Source organism: Equus przewalskii, chromosome X (assembly GCF_037783145.1).
Source record: "Equus przewalskii isolate Varuska chromosome X, EquPr2, whole genome shotgun sequence".
Classification (NCBI taxonomy): domain Eukaryota; kingdom Metazoa; phylum Chordata; class Mammalia; order Perissodactyla; family Equidae; genus Equus; species Equus przewalskii.
Window position 1 is genome coordinate 96,794,907 of NC_091863.1, and position 26,417 is coordinate 96,821,323.

General features: G+C 41.0%; 2 protein-coding genes and 1 long non-coding RNA gene across 5 annotated transcripts in view; 1 reads left to right on the forward strand and 2 right to left on the reverse strand.

The window, feature by feature from the left end:
- The first annotated feature begins 1,774 nt into the window (after window positions 1-1,774).
- On the forward strand, window positions 1,775-6,035 carry LOC139081158 (testis-expressed protein 13D-like). Its single transcript, XM_070606062.1, has 2 exons — window positions 1,775-3,438; window positions 4,250-6,035. Exons 1-2 carry the CDS (start codon window positions 2,469-2,471, stop codon window positions 4,687-4,689), a joined length of 1,410 nt encoding a protein of 469 aa, XP_070462163.1. The 5' UTR covers window positions 1,775-2,468; the 3' UTR covers window positions 4,690-6,035.
- A 1,798-nt stretch (window positions 6,036-7,833) lies between these two features.
- On the reverse strand, window positions 7,834-9,029 carry LOC139081159 (uncharacterized). The gene is made up of 2 exons (XR_011536221.1): window positions 8,898-9,029; window positions 7,834-8,221 (listed from the first exon to the last, which is right to left on the reverse strand). It is a non-coding gene; the product is annotated as an uncharacterized lncRNA (long non-coding RNA).
- Window positions 9,030-13,522: 4,493 nt separating this feature from the next.
- The window catches only part of LAMP2 (lysosomal associated membrane protein 2), a 37,954-nt gene continuing 25,059 nt past the window's right edge, over window positions 13,523-26,417 (reverse strand). The window contains exon 9 of one of the 3 annotated variants that reach the window (XM_070606063.1): window positions 13,523-16,575. In XM_070606063.1, coding sequence (XP_070462164.1) covers window positions 16,433-16,575 — 143 coding nt within the window. In that variant the 3' untranslated portion in view covers window positions 13,523-16,432. Of the gene's footprint in view, window positions 16,576-18,849; window positions 26,255-26,417 lie in introns of those variants that run through there. The other 2 variants (XM_008539892.2, XM_008539891.2) reach the window with 2 other exon arrangements.

Genomic DNA, 26,417 nt, shown 5'->3' on the forward strand with positions numbered 1-26,417 from the left:
TATATTCTCAATCTCTCTCCCTATGTCCATATCCACTAACACCACTTCAGACTAAGCCAAATCACAATCATTTTTTGCTTGGTCAACTGCAACAGCTTCCAAACTGTTATCTCTATTTATATACTTGATCCCATATAATCTCTATTCTATGCAAGACCCAGAGTAAAACTTTTCAGATCTGACACTACCACTAGAAACACTACAATGTTGCCCCCTCATACCTAGAATAAAATTCACTCTTCTTAATATTGCTTCTGAGCCCATGCAAGATGACTCTTTTGTCTGTTTCCAACCTCATCTCATTCCACTCCCTTCCTAACTTACCATGCTCTCTTCACACCGGGATCTTTTCTATTCCTTGAAAAGCTGAAGCTTTTCTACACCAAGACTTTTGCCACTGGAGTTCTGGGTCTCAGCTCAAATGTTACCTTCTCACAGAGACCCTCCCTAAACTCCTTATTTACAGGGGACAATCTCAAATCCTCTGTAGTCCCTATCTCTCACATCAACTTATATATTAACTTGATAGCACATAGACATATCACAATTTATAATTACCTTGATTATTTATTTACTTTTTTTCATTTATTTTTCCAGGATGAGGGGTGGGAACTTTTCAGTATTTTTCACCACTTTTTGTCAAGTGAAGCTACCATGTGTTCAGTACCTATCAAAAAAAAATGTATGAATCTGATGATTAAGAGACAAGTCCAAGTTAGAAATATAGAGTTGTGATAGAGGTAGTATTTAAAATTATGAGAGTGAATAAGTTTATCTGAAGAGAGTATAGAGAATGAAAAGAGGAGGGGTCTGAAGACAAAACTGGGAAAACACCAACTTGGGGGCTGTGGGCAGAAGAGCAAGCAGTTCAAAGAAACTGAGAAAGATAAGCCAGAGGGACAGGAGGAACATCAGTAGAATTTGATGTCACAGAAACCAAGACAGGCTGGAGTGTCAAGGAGGGAGTGGTCAACAGAATCAAACCCTACTGAAAAAGCATGTGACAACTAACTTTCAAAGTATCCATTCACTTTCATACTGAGGTAGGGACTGCTGGTGACCTTATCAGAGAATTTTCACTCAAGTTTTGGAAGCTGAAAAGCAAAGTGCAGCAGACTGAATGGCGAAGGGAGTGCAATGAAGTGGACATAGTTTAGACCAATCTCTAATGAGAAGAGCGAGAGGTCAGGACACAGGGTAGAGGGAGGCTATTATTCTAAGCACAGAGGAAACTTGAACAGGTTTTCTATAAGGGAGAAAACTGTCCTGTAGCACAAGGGATGAGAGAGATGTAGGAAATACAGGAGGAATAAGATATACTGAAGTCCCTGAGGAAATGGAATAGGAAGGACCAGGATCTAGAGCATGAAGACAAGGTTTAGCAAGGAAAGCCAAGGGACTTCAAGGCTCAGTCACTTGGTTTCCTTGATAAGAGGAACTCCAGTCATCTGCTTGGGACTAGGAGGGAAGAACGCAGACACCTTGAGACTGTGTAGCGTGAAAATTAATAAACAGAAACCTCATTTAAAATGGAGTCAGGAGGCCAGAAGGGGGAGCTCGCACGCCCTACCAGATTGCAGAGCCGGATAGGAAGAAGAAAGATTCTTCTTCTTGCCCAGCAACAGCTCAGCTAATGAGAGACCGTCACAACTCAGCCAATGAAAAGCCATTACACTTCTTGAACTCTCAGTCTCCTCCAATGAACTTTTTGTTTACAATAACTCTCTCAAGTTCCTATTCCCCTCTATAAAAGTTTCTCCTCCCCTTGTTGCTCAGGGTTTGCACTGGCTCACCCTGGTTGCAGACCCCAAATTGCAATTCTTTGCCGATTGGAATTAACCCATTTTTGCTGGAGAAATAACTATTTGTTTAAGGTCAACAATAGAAAATTTGATATAACAACTGCGAGTTACGGGAGAGGGAGCTGAACCAAAAAGAGCCCACCCATGCGTCCGCTCACCTGACTCCCAGGTTAGAAATTCATTCTACGCGTCTGGGTGTTTTCCTTCAGAGGCTTTTGGAAACTAGAGTTGTCTCTGGGCTCACCGCAGTCCCCAGCACAGTCACTTAGCCGACCTGTCCTGTAGGAGGCGTTGTGCCAAGGAAAGTAGGTTCCAGGCAGAGCCCAGTGTAACCTCTCAACTTGCCCGCGGAGCAGGGGGCGCTTTGCCCAGGGAGATTTGTCCCAATACGCTTTGCGGCGTGACCCAGAGCCCATACTTCTGACGTGTTACCCCGTCGCCCGGGTAGGGGATTGGTGTGGTAAGTTAGGGGTTGATGTGATAAATGAATCGGCTTCACTCTTTGTTAGGAGAGCGAGTAGGTGAGAGAGGAGGGAGGCCCAAGAGGAGGCCAGGACTGGGCAAGGACTGAAGTAGGACTGAGGCAGGACGTGAGAGCGGATTAAGTTGGCGGCCACCGCTTACAACAGCCGCGGCGGCAAGTCCGCTGACTAGGCCACGGCGGCCATGGCCGTGGACTTAGGGGACCACAGGAGCGGTTTCCAGCACAGCGAGGTAGTCGTGTTTATCAACGAAGAGGTACTCAGTAATGGCGGTGGCCCAGACTTCTACTTGACCTTCTGCTCGAGGCCTTGGAACGAGATAGAGAACGAGCTGCGATCCATCCTGGCCGACCCGCAGGTGCCCTTTCCCATCAAGAGGGCCTGCGCCTGGAGCGCGCTGGCCTTGAGTGTGCGAGTGGCCGCGAGGCAGCGGGAGCAGCAGGCGCGCCGGGTCCGGCAGCTGCAGGAGCAGGTAGAGGAGCGCGAGACGGTAGTCTGGGCTCTGGCCTCCCAGCTGCAGCAGCTGCGGGCGGAGCGCGAGAAGATGGTCTCGCAGTTGCGTTGCGCGCGAGATGACCTGCGGCGGGTGCTGGAAGAGCGCGAAGTGCTGCGCGGGCAGCTGCTCCAGCCCAAGAGGTTGCCCCAGGAGGTCGCACGCAGGTCTCGAGCCCCGCAGCTCGGGATCGAGGTATGGCCCATGACTGCAGAGGAACGGAACAAGGTGCTGGCCGAAAGGTCTCAGCGTTGGCACGAGTCCCAGAGGGAGGAGGCCCAGATGGCCTCCACCACAGGTGTGCTTTACGTTCCAGAACCCCCGAGTCCCTGGGCCCAGGTCGTTCAACCCTCTCTGCCAATGCCATTCCCCACCCCACTGCCATACCCACCACCTCCCCTACCCAGAGTAGTCTCTGAAGCAGCAGCAGCAGCAGGAACAGCATTCCCACCCCGGATGCCTAACGGGGGGATCTACCCACCTGGCATGTGGCCTGCAGCTGGGTTCCAGGAGGAGACAGCCCTGCAGTGGCACCAGAGCAGCCAAGGCCAAAAGGAAGGTCCTGTGATGCCCCACTTCATAAACCCCTCAGTGTACAGCTGGAGCCAAGGAGACCCAAGGAACCAACAACCTCAGGGACAGATGCCCAGGCCACCAAAAGGTAAGAAAGCCTTTGAATCCCAGCAGGAGGAGAAACTTGTCCCAGACCTCAGGAGGAGGGATTGGGACTGCCTATGGTGTAGAGCATGATTAATTTTTCCTGACACTTGGCTTGTGACAAATGCAAGAAAATCTAGATACTAAGTGAGGTGGGAAGCCTTGATCCAAAACAAACTCCTCACTGAACTCAGGGGTGTAGAAAGAGAATGGAGATATATTCCAAAGAGAAATCCATTTTTGGAGGCCCCCTTCTGATCGAAAACTAACTCTTTTATTTACATCATAGAAAATTTGAAAACTGATGAAACAAAAATTTTCATTATCCTACCATCAAGCAATAACCATTTTTTAACACATTAATATGTTTCCACTAGGGATTTCTTTCCCCCAGCTTCATATTATACATGTATGTGTGTATATAACGTGTGTTGTTTTATAGAAAGATGACATTCTGTTGAATATGTTAATCTTTTAAAGCAAAATTTCTCCAATTGCATTTGCGTTCACAAGTGGTGAACTTAGGATGGCTGCTACCGACTGGTTGACACCCTGGAGAGGCTGATGTGATGAAACATTCTCCTTTTCTCCTTTCTATATTCTCCTTAACCATTTCTCTCCCACAATACCAGGTCTTTGGCTGAAAATAACCATGCTTTTAGAACATGAGATACATTGTATACATTGTATCTAGGAACACTGCTTTTCCTTGAGAATGCTATTGTTACGCTATAAACTGCAGCAGTGTTCATATTTCTTTCTTGATTTGTTTTTATAACATTCATAGGTGAGGGCCTCTTCTTTGTGTCTCTAAGCTCCAGGAACTTTGTCTGCAGCTGAGGAAGCTCCAGGAACTGCGTCTGCAGCTGAGGAAGCTCCAGAAACTGCGTCTGCAGCTGAGGAAGCTCCAGGAACTGCGTCTGCAGCTGAGGAAGCTCCAGGAACTGCGTCTGCAGCTGAGGAAGCTCCAGGAACTGCGTCTGCAGCTGAGGAAGCTCCAGGAACTGCGTCTGCTGCTGAGGAACCTCCAGGAACTTTGTCTGCAGCTGAGGAAGCTCCAGGAACTTTGTCTGCAGCTGAGGAAGCTCCAGGAACTTTGTCTGCTGCTGAGGAAGCTCCAGGAACTGCGTCTGCAGCTGAGGAAGCTCCAGGAACTGCGTCTGCAGCTGAGGAAGCTCCAGGAACTTTGTCTGCAGCTGAGGAAGCTCCAGGAACTACATCTGCAGCTGAAGAAGCTCCAGCTCCCAGTGTGTGAATCCTCATGAAATACCTTCTGGCTCTCAGCAGCTTTCACTTCAGTGAGACCTCAACTGGCTAGAGCTAAAAAGAATGTGAAGGAATCAGGGAAAAGGAGACATTTTGGCACACATCTTGGAACGAGAGCAGACAGATTTTGTTAGAACTTAGTCCTTCTGTTGTGGAAAAGGGATTGACGTAGCATAGTTCAAAGGGGGCTGGAAGGATAGTGTTAAATTTTAGAGGTTATAGCAAGTTTTTGAATTTCATTCATTAATTCACTGGACAAATAGCTATTGATTGCCTAGTATGTGTTAGGAACTACAATTATATGTTATTATCTGGTGCACACATTATAACCCAATTGGATGAGTTAGGTTATATGACAGGAGAGAGCCTAATTTGACATACAGTGAAGACCAGGTGTCTTCTTTGCCTAGCATGTAGTGTGGCTATTGGGTGAATCCAATTGAAAAAATGTCAAGATTCATTTCTACAATTCTGGGGGCAATGTCAAAGAGACTTTTATAGCAGGACTTGAATGACTGAATTGCTCATCAGATTACTCCCAGTGGAGATGAATGGGCAATGGCAAATATCGAGAAAGTAGCCTAACAAAAGTGCAGGCAGGACTTTTCTGATACTCGGCTGATTTCCTCCCTTGAGAGGGACAGCTATTCTCTTGGTTGTCTGAAAGACCACTGGGTGATGACTGACTTTTTTTTTTTTGGTAAGATTGGCCCTGAGCTAACATCTGTTGCCAATCTTCCTCTTTTTGTTTGAGGAAGATTGTCACTGAGCTAACATCTCTGCCAGTCTTCATCTATTGTGTATGTGGGATGCTGCCACAGCATGACTTGATGAGTGGTGTGTGGGTCCATGCCTGGGATCGGAACCGGCGGACCCAGGGCCGCTGAAGTCGAGTGCATGAACTGAACCAGCTCCCATGGGTGACTGCCTTAATGGACAGTGCCGGAGGAGTGTTGGCTACACACTCGAGCCCTCAGGCTCAGGTCACCACCATCCCAAGGTCCTTTTCAGTCAAGAGTGGATGAAGAACGAAATGGATTCCTGGGACTGACATCGTGCTGTGGATGGTGCTTCTCTTGGGAGGACTAACTGGATTAAAAACAGAACTGGACTGGGACAGGCACTCTTGAGAACGCCCCTGGGCCCCTTCTCTTGCACTTGGTGTGTTCTCTGTGGGCTCCCCCGAGGCAGGTGAAGACCAGGGGCTTGGGAGGAGTTAGATTAGCGTCCAATCTGAATAAAAGGTGTCCTGAGTTCCCCCACGAGATCCCGGCTCACCAAACTCAACCTTTGTCAGTTTTCTGATTCTAGCTAGTAATAAAGAGTGTGCGCTTGCCTGCTGTGTCTTGTGTAGTGTGCCTCTCAGGGCAGGTTTGCTCAGAGGTGGCAGCTTAAATCTGCATCTCCCTTTTATCCCACTGAGGTCAAGGAAAGTTCAATCTCATTCACTATTGAAGGGCCCCCCCTCTTCCTGTGGGTTACCAAAAAATGGGAGGGGAGGGGCTTCTATGGGGTCTTCAGTTCATTGTGATTGTCCCTGCTCCCCTCACTGTCCAAGTCCTCATGGTCCCTTGAAGGTGGGCATCTCGGCAGCTCCTGGGCTCGTGGGACACAACCAGTGAGGTGGGGAGGGGACTTCTGCCTAGACTGGGAGCCCTAATGCCTGGGGTCAAGCCTCCTTATCTGCACCAAGAAGCCGTTTTCTTGAGGCCCTGTCTCCCAGAGGCCCCACAAGCAGAAATTTCCTTCCTGCATTTCTGCCCTGCAAGGCACTGTTCCTTCCCTCCTATGCATAACCCCATCACGGTGCTCAGTATTCTAGAAAACAGCCAAGCTTAGATGGTCTGCTGATGAGATAAATATTTCATAGGACAAAGTGGGGTGGAGTCTGGCTACCTGCTTGGTATAGAGTCAGGGATGGGGCAGAGAACAGAAGTGATCCTGTCCCACCAGCTTACTCTCTTATCTTGGAGTCCTGACGACCAGGAGGCCTCGGTTACTTGGGAGGGCACTGGGGAGGAAGGGGACCATTAAGGGACGTCAGCCCAGAGGTAGGTTTTCTGCGTCAGAGACTGGTTTTGTGTGTGCTGATAGCTCCCTGGAATTTAGGGAGGATGGGACCAGATGAGATTTGGGAATATTATAGTACTTTTTAATCTGGTGGTTCTTTTTTTTTTTTTGCCTTTTTCTCCCCAAAGCCCCCCCAGTACATAGTTGTATATTCTTCGTTGTGGGTCCTTCTAGTTGTGGCATGTGGGACGCTGCCTCAGCGTGGTTTGATGAGCAGTGCCATGTCCGCGCCCAGGATTCGAACCAACAAAACACTAGGCTGCCTGCAGTGGAGCGCACGAACTTAACCACTCAGCCACGGGGCCAGCCCCTAATCTGGGGCTTCTTAATGTGTGGTTTCTGGACCAGCAGTATCAGGGTCACCTGGGAAGTTGTTACAAATGCAAATTCTTGAATCAGAATTCCTGACTTCAGAAGTTCTGGGGGTGAAGACTTAACAGGTGTTTCTGATGCCCGCTGAAGTTTGAGAACCTTTGTAACTCATAATGTAGTGTGAAAAAATCACCCCAGACCTCTTCATGGTTGATTCATTTAGGGCTTCACAACACACTCTGATGTCCACTGAATGTCTGTAGATCTCTATGAAAGCAGACTCATCCCCGGGCACAGCTCTTCCATAGCTCAATGTGATTACCCAATATTTCAGGACTGACTTTTTTCATTGCAACCTGCATGGATCTTTGGCCAGAATCGTTGGAGTTGGCTGTCAGTTATCCCTTCATTCTGGGCTGGGCACATGCAGGTAAAGCCAGTAAGTTGTTTAAGGGGAGAGCCTAGGCTTTGGAGCCAGAGAGACCTTGGTTTATATACCTGCTCTGCCATCTACTAGCTGTGCGACCTCAAACAAGCTACTGAATTGCTCCGATCCCCAAAAAGTGCTGGCTCCCTTTCCCTACCCTTAGGGTTCTGCTCTGTGATGATGGGTTCATGGGTATAAAGGATACCCATTGAGTGCCTACTCATACCACCGAGCACCTACCATGTGACATTGTGTGGCCATTATTCCACTGGTGACCATCACAGCTCTATAAACTATGGATATAATAGAGACGTCTACCAATAGTTCTTCAAGGAGGATGTTTTACTCCATTTTACAGATATGGCAACTCAATAATTTACCCAAAGTTATTCAGTTGGGTGTTGGTGAAGCCTGGGTTCTAACCCTAATCTGCTTGGCACCAAACTCCATGGCCTTTCTACTATATCACAGTGCCTCCAATTGTTACCCTTACCAATTAATAGCAGGTAACAGAGTCTGTCAATACCTTGACCAATAGAATTGACTATAATGGAAGGACTCTGAGTCACAGGGGCAGTCTGGTGGAGAGGAAAGTGGGTGGAGATGGCAAAAGAGTCAGACTTGGTCGCTGTGGAGTATTGGTGCTAGAAAAGAAGGTGTTGGAAGAAGAGGTTTGTGGACATGGCTCCTAGAGGTGTCAGCCAGGTGAAACCTGCAGAGACAGACATGCAGAAGATGGAGCAGCATGCAGTGGTTGATTATGCTCCCTGCCTCACCTCCACAGAGCCCCTTGCCAGCAACACTTCCACTCTCATTCGTCTCAACTACAGAAGTAGTGGCTCCAACCGGCCCCTTTCCTGTGGGGGCCTCTGCAGGCAGCCTGTGGAAAAGTGTAGGGATGGGGAGAAGCGCCTCTCAGGTGTCACTGGGGGCAACAACAGACCAATGACAAGTGTGCCTCTGCATCCCTTGGCAGGCAAGAGAGCTAATGATGCATGGTAAAGGCCAGGTGACTGGACTAATAAACAATGTAAAACAAAGGATTTTTTCTTTGACAAAAACATGTTTTAAACGAAGGGGGAGTCCTGATATCTGGTAGGAGTGGAAGCTTTGTCCTCTCACGGATCCAACTCTCATTTATGAGCAGAATGCAAGAGAGAGGCAAGGAGATGCAAAACCCGCTCCCTTGGGAAATCATTTTCTTGTGGTCCTTTCTGATTATCAAAGTAAATTGGATTCACCAAAACAGAAATGTGAAATCAATTAAAACCACCCACAATCCCAAAACCTGGTGGTGACTGCTGTTTATCTTTTAATGTAATAACTCTGTATACACACATACACATATATGCATATACATATATAACAAAACAGGATATGGTACATACTTTTTTTAGCCTCCTGAACTGTAGTAGTAGCTCCAATCTGGACCCCTCTTGTGGTGGACTCTGCACCCAGCATGGGGGAAGGTGTAGCGATGGGGAGAAGCACCTCTTGGGTGGCAGAGGACCAGCTATAGATGTATAGATGTAGACATAGATTTATTTTGTTGTTACGCGCTGCCAAGTCGGCTCAGACTACCGGCAACCCTATGAATGAGTGATGTCCACAATGTCCTGTCCTCAACAGCCCTACTCAGCTCCTGTAGACTCATGCCTATGGCTCCCTTTATGGAGTCAGTCCATCTCATATTTGGTCTTCCTCTTTTCCTGCTGCTTTCTACTTATCCCAGCATTATTGTCTTTCCCAAAGAGTCCTGCCTTCTCAGGATGTGCCCAAAGTAGGACAGCCTCAGTTTTGTCACTTTTGCCTCCAGCGAGAGTTCAGGCTTAATTTGCTCTAGGACACACTTGTTCATCTTTCTGGCAGCCCAGGATTAAAAATAGATTTATTTACCAAAACAGAATAATGGTACATATTTCTTTCCAACATTTGTTTTTCACTTAACAGACACAAGCAGAGTCTCATATTTATATTATTTGAGACTGTGATTTTAAATGGCTGCAGAACATTCTGTCATGTCAATGTTTCAATTTACTTAACTAGTTCTAATTGGGCATTTAGATTGTTTTCAAATTTTTATTTTCACTCTCAACATTATGTTAGTGTGCACAGTTTTCTGTACCATGGCCAAGAATGACTATTATCATTAAAAAAAATCTAACCAGTTTGAAAGCTGTCTTGTTTTAATGTTTCTTTCTTTGCTTACTGGGAAGATGGAACATTTCTTCAAGTCATCCATTTGTATTTCTTCTGTTATGAATTGGCTGTCATGCCTTACTCAAGTTTACTCATGGAATATTCATCTTATCTTGTTTTGTGACTGACTATTTGATAGTAAGGACATTAACTTAATAACCCTTTGTCATACCTAAGATGGCAAGTATTTTCTCTTGTTTGTAGTTTATCTTCAAATTTGTGTCTGGTGGCATCTTGATGGTGAGGAGAATTAAATTCTTACATATGAAAATCTTTTCTTTTCCACTGTCATTTCTTCTTTCTCTTCTCTTCTTAGGAAGGTCTTCTTTATTTTGAGATAATATATAGAGCCATCTACATTTGATTCTATATCTTTTATAGTTAAAAAATTTAACTCTTTAACCATCCTTGAATTTATTTTGGTACTTATTGTGAGGTAGGTGTCTAAATGTATTTTTCTCCAAAATAATTCACCTACAATCTCAGCATCACCGTTCTTTCCTCATTGATCTGAAAAGAACATCTGTATCAAATACCAACTACACACACACATATTGATATTAATGTGTGTGCTTGTGTGTGTATCTTGTCTGTTAAACTGGTCTATTGTTATATCCATCTAACATTTGATTCCGGCTTTCTAACACATTTTAATAAATGCAGTGTAAGTTATCACTCATTATTCATCTTTTTCTAAACTTGCCTGGTACTCATCACATGTTTATTCTCTCAGCTGAAGCTTTATAACTCTCTATTCCTTTGAGTCCCAGATGTACTTCCTTCAACTGGATTCTATGCAACCCTATAACCTCATAATTCATTCCTCTTTTTTAAACCTAGTTTGAGTGGATTTCTGTTCCTTAAGGTTTTATCTCAGCCCTATTCTCTCTTCACTTCCTCCTTCCGTGATCTTGTCTAAACATTTGACGTCTATCATCTTTAGAAAGATCCTGATGTGTATCATAAAAAAAGCTCGTGTTTATTGCTTACTATGTATTTGGAGGCATCATGTTATTTAATTCTCTTTAAAATCCTACAAGATAGGTAGTTGTATCATCTCCATTTTACAGATAAAGACACCCAGGCTCAGAAAAGCTAAGTAATTTGTCCGAGCTCACACTGCTACTGTGTGGTAAAAGCCAGGATTCACATTCTGTTCTGACACACCTGCCATGCTACACTATATAGCATTTAAAAGAAAGAAAATTGAATATTAAATATTCTGTCCGCTTTAAAATGGAAAATTATAGAAACCATAGATACAGACTTCTGTTTTGGGAATTGAAAATGACACAAGAACCAATATGCTGTACTAAAGGGAGGCTGTAATGGCAGAGTGCTTAAGGACATTGGCCCTGGCTGCTTGGGTCTGAAGCCCAGATGCACTCAGTGGATTAATGGCAGATGACAGAATCCATGTATAGCAGGCTCCACACTTCCTGGTACATAGCAATTCTAAGATACACATTTTTTCACATTTTAACATCTTTGAAACCAGTAGGCTTCTCACAACCAGTTCAATTGGCAGTATTTATCTTACAATTGATGGCATCTTAGATTTGATAAAACAAGGTATTAAAGGGCTGAATAAATGTTTAACTATTACACAAGACGACCACTCATCCATTCAGCAAATATTTATTCCATGTGAACTATGTGCCAGGAACTACTCCTCTAGGGACTGGAAGAGAGTAGTAAACACAGCAAAAATTCCTGCTCTCATCAAGTTTACCTTCTAGTGGAAGACACACATGAAATACAGATTAACAAGGAAAATACATAGTACCTCAGATGGTGATAGGTAATAAGTAATAAGTGAAACAGAGTAAGGGGAATGGAAAGTGGTGAGGGGTGGGAGTGTTATTTTAAATAGGGTGGTCAGGGAATGCTTCACTGACTGCGTGACATTTGAAGAGACCTGAATGAGATGGGAGGGTGAGCCATGAGGACAGCTCGGGCAAGATCTTTCCAGGTAGAAGGCAGAGCAAGCGCAACGGCCTTGAAGTGAGAGCACCGGCCAGCATGGCTGGAGTGGAGTGAGTACAGGAAAGTAGATGAGGTGGGGAGGGGGAGCGCTCCAGATTATGGCTGGAAACTTTAAGTATATGGGTAAGAATTCCTTGAAATCCTTTTAAAAGGCTCTAGATCTGAATAGGAACTGCGTATTGGGGCTCAGAACCACCTAGCAAGGATTGCTGAGTGTCATGGCTACACTGCATTTAAAGGTGGGGGGAGCTACGGGACAGCTAGGGGGTGGCAGTGGCATTAATTGAGCGAAAGCGAGGAGAGAGACAGTTCCATTTAGTCTCTTAAACACACTAATGCACAGTCAAAATGATTCATGGTGTAGAACAGTTTGAGGGCAGAATGATAATGATACGTGATCAGAATAATTAGATGAGGCTACTGTGAAAAAAGTGACATTCAAGGCTTAACATTACTGATGAGGCACAGCACAAACTGGCCTTGGTTTGATCTTTCAAAAGGCATGCTGCCACATCCATCCGTCCCTTGAGTGAGCTGGACAAAACGCCAGTTATTTTAAGAATACTGAAGAACATTTACAGGGTGATTATGTACAGGATAGAAGGGTACAGAAGTCAGATTTCTGTTACCATTTAACGTATGGTGTACATTTTTTAAAAATTTATTGTTTCTTAGAAACCAAGATGCATAGTGGTTAAGAGCATGGTCTTTGAAGGTAGACAGAGCTGGGCTCAAATGTCAGTTTTGTCACTTACTCCCTGTGCGACTTTGGTTAAGTAACCAACTCAAGCCTCAGTTACCTCATCTGTAAACTGGGAATGATACCACCCAAGCTCAAAGAGTTGCTGTGAAGATTAAATGAAAGAATGTGTGTACAGTGCACAGCATGGTGACTGCTTAATAGAACTGCAGCTGCTTCTTCCTACTGCAGATGCATCCTGTCCATTATGCTTACCCCTTGAAACAGAGGGACTTAAATTTACACCGCCATCAAATTACATAGGCTGGGGCCGGCCCGGTGGCGCAGCAGTTCAGTGCGCACGTTCCGCTTCTCGGCAGCCCGGGGTTCACCAGTTCGGATCCCGGGTGCGGACATGGCACCACTTGGCAAAAGCCATGCTGTGGTAGGCGTCCCACAGATAAAGCAGAGGAAGATGGGCACGGATCTTAGCTCAGGGCGAGTCTTCCTCAGCAAAAAGAGGAGGATTGGCAGCAGTTAGCTCAGGGCTAATCTTCCTCAAAAAAAATATATATGCAAAATAAAAAAATACATATGCAAAATAGTAAGACAGTAAAAGCAAAGAGAAAGTAAAACATTTCCTCAGGGTTCTAAAGGCAGTTCTAGCATTCAGAGTATACACGTTGAACTTAAAAAGAAAAGCCTCCAAGTTGACTTTTTAGATATCCAGTAAGTCTCACAGCAACATACAGAGCAGCACGCTTTTCGCCATCAGTAATCTTTCAGAGGCCCTGTGAGGTGCAGAGTTGTGAAGTAGCTCAGTGAAGCAGCTGAGACAAGAAAGACAGGTTCTATTGAGAACTCCCCCACCAGTCCCACAAATGCAAGGTGTGGCCGTTTTTTTTTTTTTTTTTTTTTTTTACTTAATTAGAAGCCATTAAACGTCTAACAATCAGAAAACTCCCTCACATAAAAAGAAGTGTGTTGTCATTTAATCCAATCATATAACCTTTGATCATTAGGCCGGGTTGTCAGGAATTTTCAGAGAATGGACAGCTCCCCCTCTAAGCAGGGCTAGATACGCCTCAGGGATGTCTTGCTCAGAACGGAATGAACTTCAACAATGAGTACAGTTCAACAGTGCACACAGACATTGCTGAAAGTACATTTATTAGAAAGCTCTTACATTCGTTAGGTTTCCATATTTTATTTTCAATGTTTTCTTGGAATTTTCAGGGCCACATAGGCCCCCATATTTGAAGTGTTTGTACTAAAGCTTCTAATGCCTTCTTAATGACGGCGCTTGGTTAGTCTGCAGACCTATGAGATCATATGATTCCTACTGACAATTCAAGAGACTAGAATTTGAGAAACTTAGATTAAACAAATCAATCCAAGCTCTTAAGGCTGAGCACATGGAAGAAAAATGAACTTATCCATAGTGATATGGATTGTATGATCTTTATTATTTTTTAATCCATTAATCTAAAAATCATACATATCAGATCAAACAGGAGTACCACAGTATGCTTTATTTTGCAGGTATTAATTAGTTCACTAAATTGATATATCCAAAACTTTAGGTAGCAGCAAGGATCAGTTCTTCCAAAGAAGCTTCAGTAAAAACCAATTCTTTATATTCATGAGTTCAAAGTCCTTCTGTCTGATCCACGGCTGTACTGACGTAAAAATGAATTCACTGAGCCTAGCTAATTGAATACTCAGGTCATAGATTTGGGGCTTCCCGTATTTTACTGGAGTTGAAGCAGCTTTTGTTTTAACTCTCTGTTGATATTTTGTATTTTAATCTTAATTCTCAAAGAAGAATTAAACATATGTTTGCTAATTCTCTAGGATAACAGCCAGGATACCTAATGAAGAATTAGTGATATTAGTCTCCTACCCAAATGGCAGAAAAACGTTTAAATGAACCCATAATTTTGAATGTATCCGTATTTCCAATTCACATACTTAACAAGGTCACAAGCTGATTTAAATAATCTGGCTTCTAGACATTCATCTCAAAAATATTTATTGAAATGAAGCCACTGTTCTTTATGGTGCCATCATTTTGACCAAATAACAAATAAGCAATTGTTTTCACAGGAGATTTTAAAAGAAAACACTCTTTATATACTTAGCAAATCGTGGAGAGCTTGAGTCTGCAAGTCAGAGCTAGAGCGTTCTAAGGGAGGTGTAATTGAGCAATCTGACTTGCTACTCCAGTTTGGAACACATGCTTTCGAGATGAACACATAGACGAACAGTGAAGAAAGATGTTGATGTCTTTTCTTTCTTTTTAACAAAAGTTTCTAATTCCAATGATTGGCAAAGAGCTCTGGCATCAGTTAATGGCAGCAACACAGTGGTGAGCATCTGCCTTGTGCTGAGAGGTAGTTTGGGACTTAATCCTTGGATTTAATAACAAACTTTATTTAAGGTTTACGCTTAATTTTTTAATCCATGGAACATTTTGAGCTAAAAGCAGAGATCTTTGGAAACTTTTGGTTTTAGTCATATAGAGATAAAATAGCCTGACAAACGTCTGCCTTATGCTAATAACAGGTGTGCAAAGCAATCATGTGGGACCCCAAGAAATACGACACTGTGCTTCCAAACGAAAGGGCAATTCAACAGCCTAGCCAATCAAGCAGACACCGGGATGAGTGGTCTCTAGTACCTTACTCCAGAGGCCAGAGCCATCAGAGGTGCCTTCATGGATATAAATCTATATCAAGACCAACACATTTACAGAATAATCCCAGTCCAGCTTTGGCTGGCAGCCATCTGACTGATGACACTTCAGGGCGCACTAGCCTCTAGAACTAGCACTTGCTGCTGTGAGCAAAAAGAAAGCAACACAGTAAAAATATCAGAACTTATTCACAGAGGGAATGGGAGAGTGTAGGAGGCACACAAAGTGTACAAGTTTTTTTGTTTTTTGTTCTGTTTTTAGTGGAGGATGAATCAACTTTGTGAACAAGTTAAGGCTCCAAGGGAACAAAAATCTAAATCATAACCCTAAAAAACCATAACCCACTCTATATCAACACCTTAATGAAAAGGTGAAGATCTTGCTTCATCTTTCAGCAAAAAAAAATGTCAAGTCTGAGATAATCAATATATTCCAAACTCCAGAAGGCAAAAAAGAGACATTCTTGTTAAAATACAGTTGTAATGAAGCAAGCAGCCAGGCTTTTGCTATTAAACACAATACTGTGAAGCCATTTCCTTTTTTTTAAAACTGACAGAAAAAACACTAAATAGATTTAAATAATCCTGATTAGAAGGTGAGGAGAGGAAATCTTATTACAAACTAAATTTTATGTTTGCCATCAATGAAAAATAATTCATTCTATTCTTGAATTTATTTTCTGAAGTTAAATTCTCTAACAGCTTTGATTTTGCAAGTAATGTTAAAGTAGCAAAATACAAGTAACTACAACATATAAAATTATACTTCAGCAGAAATGCTTTCATAATTGGATCCAGGGGCTTAAAATCATTATTTACTTAAAAGAAAACATATTCTACACCACAATTTTTCTTTCAATTACACTTTAACAAAGGAAGAAAAAAAACCGGTCCTAATACATTTTTTTCTTAAATAAGTGCCACTCACGCCCAAGTTAGCTAGCAACTCACTGAGGTTAGTCTGCATATCTTAATCAATTGCACAGCATTTCCTGGCTTTTAGCCAATGGAAACATAACTCCTGATGGCAAAAACAAAAAGCACTAGGGCTGGCCCAGTGGCGCAGCGGTTAAGTTCACATGTTCCACTTTGGCAGGCCGGGGTTTGCTGGTTTGGATCCCAGGTGCGGACCTACGCACTGCTTGTCAAGCCATGCTGTGGCAGGTGTCCCACATATAAAGTAGAGGAACATGGGCACAGATGTTAGCTCAGGGCCAGTCTTCCTCAGCAAAAAAGAGGAGGATTGGTGGCAGATGTTAGCTCAGGGCTAATCTTCCTCAAAACAAATAAATGTGGCTGTCATCTAGCTTGGTGATGTTTGAAAAAAAAACAAAAACAAAAACAAAAAGCACTAGATTGAATTGACTACACAGACTGATAACCAGTACGACTTTTCCTTCTTCCAATCATATAAGAGATAAAGACAACAATTATAAGGAAGCCCAAGGCCACACCCACTGCAACAGGAATAAGAAAGTTGAGGTCAGAGTCAGCAGAACATTCTTCAGCTGTTAGAAAAGAACAGACAGAAAGCAAAGAAAGGAAATTAGTAAGGAATGCAATTAGGCAGAAACAAGCAAACAAGAAACAAGCATTTTGAAAGTGTACACAGATTAGTCTTTTATAGCATTACGCCAATTTTCTTATTTTCTCTATATCCACCCAACTATTTCTAAGCAACTGATTCTCCTATATCTCTCATTGTCACTTCATCTCAAATCACACCTAATTCCTCAGTACAAAAAACAGAAGTGAAGGGAAGAACAGGAAGGGGTCCAAAACACAGAATTGAGCTTCCCTAATATTGGAAGATTTCATGTTTAATTGTCTGAGCGCACCAGGGAAAAGAGCTGTCATCGACACTTACAACCATGCCTGTGTATCTCCCCCACTCCTCTCTCCCTCGCTGCAACGATCATTAAAATATAAATAAGAATTCTGTATGAGTAATAAAATTTAAGTTAAAAAGGACTTAGGATCAAGAAAGTGCAGCATAATTTTTTTCACTGGGGCATTAGGTAGCTACCAGGTTATGTAGAATCCTCTGCAGCTAAGCAGTGCCCTGGAAGAATGACAGCAGAATCCAATACATAGCAGTCCATTCCATCGGACCACCACGAAGGCAATGTGCAGCGCAGCAGATTCTCCGGATCCAGACAGAACTGAGTTTGAATCTTGACTCCTTCCGTTATTGGCTAAAGGACCTTGGTCAGGCTATTTAAACTAGGCCTCACTTTCCTAATCTGTAAAAGGGGGATAATAATACCTAATCATAAGGTATTTGAGGATTAAATATAATTATATTTCTAAAGCATCTCATGCCCATCAGGTGGTCAACAAGTGTCCATTCCCTTCTTTTTTCCTCCCATGTTTGTGATCTCATCCAAGGGGGTTTAGGTTTTGAAGTAGCAAACAGAGATCAAAACAGGAGTGTCTCAGTGCACTATTACTGCAAAAGTCAATATGCAGTACTTTAAAAAGTACTTACGCAAACAAAGCAGATACCGTGTTATTTAGTCAAAGTGTCCAATTCTGATCTCATAATTTCAAGTTTAAACTAGTTTTTCCAGTGAGTAACTAGATTTCATTGGGTTAATTTTTATCAAAATGCTAATAATGGTTTTGTTGCCTACTAGATATGTAACCTCAGTGAAGTCATTCCCCATTCTGTAAAATTATGGAGTTAGAGTAAATAATCTTTAAGGTCCTTTCCAGTATAAGTCTAATGCAATTAATAAAATGTGCTATTTGGTGTGATTTATGATTGAATAATAACTTGCATTTTCCTCTAATTTTATTTTTTCCTCCCCTTGCACTTCTGTCATTCATTAAAAAAGCTGCTAAGGCTCTGAGTATATAATATGAATTTCAGTGACCTTAGCCTTTGGTGAAAGGATTTATATATTTTACTGAAAGCCTTCAGAGACTGATAGCTGGGTACCAAGATCCTGTAATCAGTGAGCTACAGAAATCCTGAACGAACCAATATATACACAGAATGAATTAACAGAACAATCACTTCAATGTGAAACTCTTCTCAAGTCTATTAAGCTTCCTTCTTACATGTCTATACATTCAATATCTGTGCCGCACTTATAACACGGAATATGCTTCAACGGGGGCTGATTATCAAGCTCGTTTTGATGCCAACAGCTCCTCTTTACACTCCCATCTATGCTCTGCCCCACAGGGGCTGTTTGGAAGAAGCGAGAGGCTAGTTGCTATGCTTCACTGCCTCCCTTCTGAGATTGCTGTTAGCTTACATTTCCTAAGTACCAGTCTGATGACAACACTAAACAGATTTTAATGCTCTAGAGATCAAGAAGATGAGGTAGAGAAACACAACACAATCTCCTAATTAGTTCATAGAATATTTCTATCTTTCAATGCTAATCAAGCATCCAAAGAGAAAAACACAAGGGGAAAAAAGGCAAGTGGTTAAATATGCTTGAATCTCTTCAGTCTATATTGCTGAAAAAGAAACAGTACTTTTAAGACTCTAATTCTGAAGCTAGTTTAAGTTCTGTTGTGGCCTCTTGGGTCTGTTTTTTAACCTAGGAAAAAATCACAAGCCTGAGATACTGACTTCATCCTTAGCTTGAACTCAAAGGTATCAGCACGTAACCTAAAAAATGCTGATGGTCCTGAGGACAGTCAACCGAAAACCAAGTCAGAGCATATCTGATGGGCGTTTACGCCGCATCAAGATTTATTTAATGAACTATGCAAAGGCACAGCGCTGAGTTCAAATCAGGATAGTTCTTATACACTGAAACAGAACACCGGGAGTGAGACAATATTTATTAATTCCATTAAGAGACAGTTATATATTTTATTCTTATAATGGCCATGTTAATAAGTTTAAGGCATCTTAGGTTAGGATCAAAATTTGGCCAAGGCTTCTTAAAATAGACCTTAAAACATTGCGCACCGATGTTCTTTTTAACAAGTTTGTCTTCAGGACCAATAAATACAATGTTTTATTTTAAGTTGATCAAAGAGAACAGTTTTTATTAATAAAGACTTATCTCAAAATGCTGGGACTGATTTAAGAATTAAAGTTTCAACATAATCTTTAAAGAGCAAAGTGTTTCAAAAGTGAGAGGCAAGAAAACCTTGTTATGTGCATGTGTTTTGATATAATCAATCAGATTGCAGGTTCTAAAATTGCTCATATCCAGCGTGATGGCGCTTGAGACCAATAAAGTAAGCCAGCAACACTAGAATAAGTACTCCTGCCAAGGCTGCTCCCACCGCTATGGGCACAAGGAAGTTGTCGTCATCTGCTCTGCAGTCTTGAGCTAGATGTGGAGAAAGGACAATTGAGAACAGAAACAGTGACAAAATTTCAAATCTGTAAATTTTAAATTAAAATGACAGCACTGTCCAACACACACATTTGTTTTTTACACCAAGGTAACAAGTCATTGGCATTCGTGACGAGCAAATGAGATGTTCCACAAAAGTGATTTTCCAAATAACCAAATCATACACTTTTAAGTACCCCCAAAATGCAGTCATTTTAGATGAAAGATATACAAAATGATCACATACTTCCCATATATCTTAAACAGAAGATAATGGATAAATATAATTAGCCTTTCCTTGATGATCAGGGCTGTCAGCTTTCAGAGGCAAGCTTATGATGTTAAAGAAGCACAGTGCCTGGAACCAAAGGAAAACTACACAAAGCAGACATAAGAACTCAACGCATAGCAATCTACGGTCATTTAGTATGGGAAAAGACACAAACTGGCCCTGATTATGTAACTGTTTGCCTCAAATGTTCAGTCTAGTGTGAGAGTCAGGCAAGAAAATCAATGGTTATAATTTCAAAATGTGCCATAATAGGGGCAGGCAACACACAAAGTGTCATGGAAGTGTTTCAGAGGCACACTCAACTCAGCTTTGTTACACAAGACATACTCTGAGAGAGGTGACACTGCAGCTGAGTTTTTAAGAATGAGTAGGAATTAACTACGCAGGTAATGGGGGAAAGGCATTCCAGGTATAGAAAATAGCACAGACAAAAATATGGAGGGTGAGAAAACACGGCACTTCAGGGGAAATGCAAGCAGGTTGGCATAGCTAGAACAATGGATCAAGAGGTACTCTTGGCTGGAAAAGTAGCAGAAAAAGAGTACTAGGACCAGCTCGCAAAGGCATTGTATGCTAGGTAGTTTGGCCTTATACTTATTGAGAAAAAAAAATGCAGCAGGATTTTAAGCAGGATATTTATTTCAGAAGTTATTGCAGATGGAAGACTGGTGGCAGCTCTATTGCTAGAAGCCAGATGACCAATAATATGGTCCTGAACTGGGTTAGCAAGGTGCAGATGCAGAAGGGACGGACTAGAGATCCAATTAGAAGGCAGAATTGATCACATGGATATAGGCAATGTGGTAAGAGGAGATAATAGAATGTTTTCCAATTCCATGCTTGAGTGATTATGTAGATGCTGGTGCCATTCATCATGACGCGGAATACAGGAGAAATATATGCATTTCAGTTGTTTGTAGTTGTTTTCATGGGGGGTTGATTTTTCATTTAACTGTTCTGTTTTTGTATGTATGGGGAGGGTGGAGAGGCATATGTGGAAGAGAGAGAAGTTCAATTTTGGATCTGCTGAGTTTAGGAGGCCTGTGTCCCAACCAAGTGGTTGATGAACCTAAGTGGTAGTTAAAACAAGGGACAAACATATTTCTCAGCAAGGGCAAATAGAATAAAAAGAGGACCAGAGACAAAACCCTTGGGAACACCAATACTTGAGGCATAAAGGAGCAGGAAAAGAAGTAGATAAGGCAGGTAGAAAATGGTGCCACAGAAGCCAAAGAAAGAAACAGTTTCAATTAGCATGGCAGAATAGTGTAAAATATTAGAGGAGTCTGAGAAATGTCCACTGGATCTAGCAATATGGAGGGTGGGGGGCTATAAGTCAAATTGCTGCAGCTTTAGGAGTAAATGGGAAGTGGTTGGTTAGATCAAGAACATGGGATAGAGAACGTACACTTACTATGAGAAGTTTAGAAGAGAGGACAATAGGGAGGTAGTTAGAAGGGGGACACTGTCAAGAAAGGGTATCTTCAAGTTGCAAGAGACTTAAATATGTTTATAGCATGAGGGAAAGAGCCATGAGCACTTTATAGGTTGAAGACGTTGAATGGTACAAGGCCTCCTAGGAGGGAGGAAAAATGGGATTCCAGAAGCACTGACCAGGAAAAGAAAACCTCCTGAGACTGGAGAGGAGGAAGGAATGGTGCAGATGGAGATGTTTGCAGAGAAGGGGGGAGGCTAAGGTGTTGAACCACCACTTCTCACTATTTTCCATTTCCTTATTTTTTATTGTCCCAGTTCTCCTCCTAGCTTGCAATCTACCAGGGATTGATAAATCAGATAATTACGCTTATTAGAATTGTGTCGAAAATAAGAACGAATAGGCTGCAAGGCACTTCTGATTGTGCCTGCATTTAAGAAATGTGCCAGGCTTTTGCTAGCCACTGGGGCAATAACAGAACAAGATGCAATCCTGGAGTTCATGGACTTTGTGACATTGACTTTAGCCGCCAGCTCAACGATCTTTTTTACTTGCTTCTTGGTTCTGTCAAGAATCCAGATAGCTGAGGTTGCCAGATGTGACTTGTGAATATATGATGTTAAGAGCACCTAGTTAGCTCCTCCCTTTCAATTTCCCAAATTACCACCCAGCATATAAACTATTAGGTGACACGTACCATAAAGTATTATGCCTTGGATTTAATATAACTTGGTTTTTAAAAAATTCATTAGTAGATTAATTTCTTATTCTGGCAACAGATTCACAGTCCTCTCTTTCTCAAATTGGGTATTTGACCTAGTACTAAAACGACTTTCATAAATACTGCCAATAAGGCTTTCATGTAAGACAAATATTCCCAGAGTAAATCAAAAAGGCAATCCGCTAATGTAAAGATCTTTCCAGATGCTGTCACTTACTTAAAATGCTCTCAATTAGTATGAAGTATTAATTTATAATAACTATGGATTTTACGAATTCAACTTTAAAAAATTCTTTAGGTAACAGAAATAAATTTTGGTGAAACAAGAATTTTAATAGATTCACATCCCGAAGAAAAGAAAATTTCATTCTATATTCTGATCATTTGCCTAATGTACACTTGAGACCATATTGAAAATATTTCTGGAGAAAGGAAAAGTGTATTTGTGGAAGAGTTTAACAGTCACAGAAGCAGTGAAGATTTTTAAAGATAAGTTTCACGGCCATTGAAATTTCAATGAAAAGTTTCATGTAGATTAAAAAATACTGTTAATCTTCAATTTTCTGTTAGTTCAGAAATTTTTCAAATACAATTTTCAGTGTGAGTTGGAAAACTGAGATATACATTTCTAACAAAATATAAAACTCCTCTTAACCAACTGTCAAAATTTCTCTTTGGAAGAATCAACGTTAACAACCACATTCTTAAGTGACATCTTATTCTATATTACATACCTTTTGATCTATAGTCAAACTGTTTGAAGTATATCACATGAACCTGAAAAGATACTTGAAGCTACTCAGTATCAACCAAACATGTCTATGCTAGTTTCAAAAACAAGACATGGTAATTATTGATGCAGAAAGTTGGCTAGCAGGGTAAAAGATAAGGAGATGGGTGGGAGAAAGATGAACCCAAGACAATTTAACATCATCTACCTGAGTAAACTGAGATGAAATGCTATAATCTTAAAAATATCTGAGTCTGATAAGAATTCCTCCTGAAAAATGCAAGAAACTTCAGATGGTGCATTTTTACACTGTATGTAAAGTATGTTCTTGATACATAACAAGTAGCTTCTTACCATCCCTTCTAAAAATACTCAGATCTTCATTGCAATGGAAACTATCACTCAAAGAAACAGGAGTAACAGGATTTTAAAGCCCTCAGCCCCCAGATGAAGAAACTGAGGCCCCAGAAGTTAAGAAGCTGGACCAAAGTCACAGGGTAGCAGAGTCGGGAGCTGTGATGATTAACTGGTAGTCACATGGCTTAACTGGGTAATCCAGAGGAAAGTTACTAGCCAGGTTGCTAAGTTTTTTGTGTGTAATATGCTAAGGTGACTGGGAGTATTTGGAAATTGGAAGGTTCAAGTATTTTAGGGTGATCTGAGAGAGAGATTGCCCACAATCCTATTTAGGTTCGGATCAATAGTTTGGTTTGTATGGCTGCAATATACAGCTGCTATGTATAGACACTATAAGTAGTCTAAATTTAGGAGTTGAGAAAAGTGTACAAAGAGATACTCTGAAGCTTTTACTATGAAATAAATAGTCTAGATCACTGGTTCCCTAATTGGCTACACATCAGATTCAGCTAGGGCGCTTACACACACAGACACACAGACACACACACACACAGACACAGACACAGACACACACACACACACACACACACACACACACACGCCTTGTCCCAGACCTGCTAAGTTAAATCCTCTAGGAATGGAGCCTGGAATCTGAATTTTTATAACAAGTTTCCCAGGTGAGATTCTTATTCTGTAGCCAGCCCAGCATCAGTAGAGACCTATGTATGGGATGACTCTTCCAGACAGCAATACACAGAACATTTTGCAAATAATTTAGTTCTACTTCTAAGCATTTTTAAAGTTTTTCCTTTTGGAAGAAATTGCCATTAGGTAGTATACAAAATCTTGACTTTAACCAACGGGAAAAAATGTGAGCAAATTTCCTTACGAAATAAACGAACCTTTATTGTTTTTTTAGAAGCAATATGATGAGCAAATGAACAAGCAAATATCTAAAGAGAAATACCATACATCAACTAGTGGTTTAAACATTTGAAAAAGAAACATGAGAAGTATTTACATGGACCAGTTTCTTTATACAAATGCTAAAACATGAAACACACCTAGAACTAAATAGAATGTTAGATTATCAAGGTGTAAACCCACTAAAACAAACAAAACTACAAAAGGTACAAAGAATGTGGCTATAAGAAATAATAGTGTAAATAACAGTATACAAACTGGCCCACGTAAAGTACAAAAATATTCAATGAAGTCAGATTTTCTATAAAACAGTGCTAATTAGAGGTATTTTAATATGAATCAGGTATGTAATCTAAATTTAGAAACTTTTAGAAACATTAACAGCGTAAAGCCAGTGCCACCCACTTGTGCTTCCAATTTTTATTTTTAAAAAAAGCTGCTTTGTTTTGACTCATGAGAAATATCTAAGGCCCACGTTCTCATAAGCATTATCCATTTTTATAAGGTTAACAATCTTACATTAAAACACTATTTAAATAAAAAATAATTTTTAAAAATTAGATTTATATTTAGTCTTTAAAAAGTACCTTAAGCTGGCAATGCAGCTCAATGTAGCTTTAAGAGAAAGACTAGTCAGAGTCTGATCCTGAGTCAGTAAGATTTTCAGGCTACTCTAAATGGAGAGCAAATTTAAGTGGGAGAAAATATTTATCACACCAATATAACTCGAAAGATAGTTACAGACATACATGTGCTAATATGCAATTGTCTGTGTGTGTGTGCACGCGTGTGTGCATGTAGGTAATCTGTCAAATTAATTCAACATCAATAATATCGTGGAACCCAGAGATCTCATTTTCTAGTGAATGGGGGGTTGGGGGGGACACACATAATCTCCCACACACAAAAACACAGGAACCTTCCATATATGCTGCATATTAACAATTTTTTAATATTTGCTCAGCCATTCCAATAATAAAAATGATCTCTCAGAAGCAGCAAGAACTACTTGATGTGTTAACTATCAGGCTGAAATGTTTTGCTTTCTCATATAAACATTAGGTGGTGCACAGTAAATGGACAATTGGTGCATCTCCCCAGAGCACAAAACTGAACACAAAATACATGAATTAATAATGACTCTACCATAATGAACAATAATAATGTAAGTTTTGATTAGCACAGAACCATTTAAATGTGAAAGCCAAATTAGTAAATGTTGTGGCAATCAATGCAAGCTGGAAACAAAGAACTACCTTTTAATGGACTAAGAGAAGACCAAGACTTTTGGGTTAGGTGCAAGTTACTTTATAAGAAGTGTAAGTGCACTTCTTTATCTAGGTTCTAGGACATACTGGCATTTCTTCTTAAGGAAAAGAAAAGAAGAAAACATACTACCACCAACAAGGATACTGGAAGGCTAAAGAGAAACCTACATTAATCTTAGTACTGCAGGTAGAGGCCAATTTACGGGTACAAAGGACTAATGCCCAAAACTGGCACTACCTAGCAATTATCTCTAAAGCACCTAGAAAATGGATTGAAATGCCCAGTTGGAATAGTCTTGTGTCTTGCAATTTAAAAGATTGAAATATCCAGTTTTTTTAAAAAGGATTAAACAATAAGATTAACACCTATTCTAAAACTTAAAAAGCTTTTTTATCTTTTGTCATTATAGCCACATTGAATACAAATGTATTCAAAAGGCATTAGAAAAGCACTCATTGCTAAGAACATAACACTACTAGACCAGACCCTGTTGAAACCTACTGGCCTATCTCTCATAGGTCAAATACGCAGCCATGCCAAAGCAGCTAAGTTCACCTGCAAACAAAATCACCAAAAAAAAGCAAAAGGAGCAAGTACAAATCCACTGCAGAATTTGTCGTCTCAATATGACTACATGCAAGAAATAATTTCTTTTTAAAAACTGGTTTTCTTAAACTGTATATTTCTAGTCAGAATACCCAAAGTGAAAACACCGAAGTAGTAATTCAAGACAATAAAATAGAACCTATAATCCAGGTGATTTTGCACATGCCTTTTGCTGTAGAAATAACAGCTTTAAATTTCTTGGTAGGGGAAACCCAAAATCACGTGACTAATTTGTAGTTTATAGTTTTGGGGGTGTTTCTATTTAAGTTCAAAATCCCCCATACCATCCATTCTAAGATCAGAACTGCAACTAAATATACCTTAAATTGAACAGTATTGCATACTGGAACTTGTACTTGCTTTATTGTTTTGTAACAGAGATCACTAATCCAGAGATGGATTAGTGTTACAGAGTCTGATATCCAGCATAACTTTTTCTTCTGCCAATTAGGTAAGCAATCACTATAACGATAATCAAGCCTGAAAGGCCAGCACCAACTATAATTGGTATTAGAATGGTGTCATCATCCAGCGAACACTCTTGGGCTGTAGGTGAGAAAAAGTGTGTAACAAATAATGAGTATAATCAAAAAAGAATGTCCAAAAGTAAAAGATGTTGATTCAAAAGTCAGAAATGTTCTTACAAGATCAACTTCAAGTAATTAAGACAGGTATACAGTCATGGGTCACTTAACAACAGGGCCACATT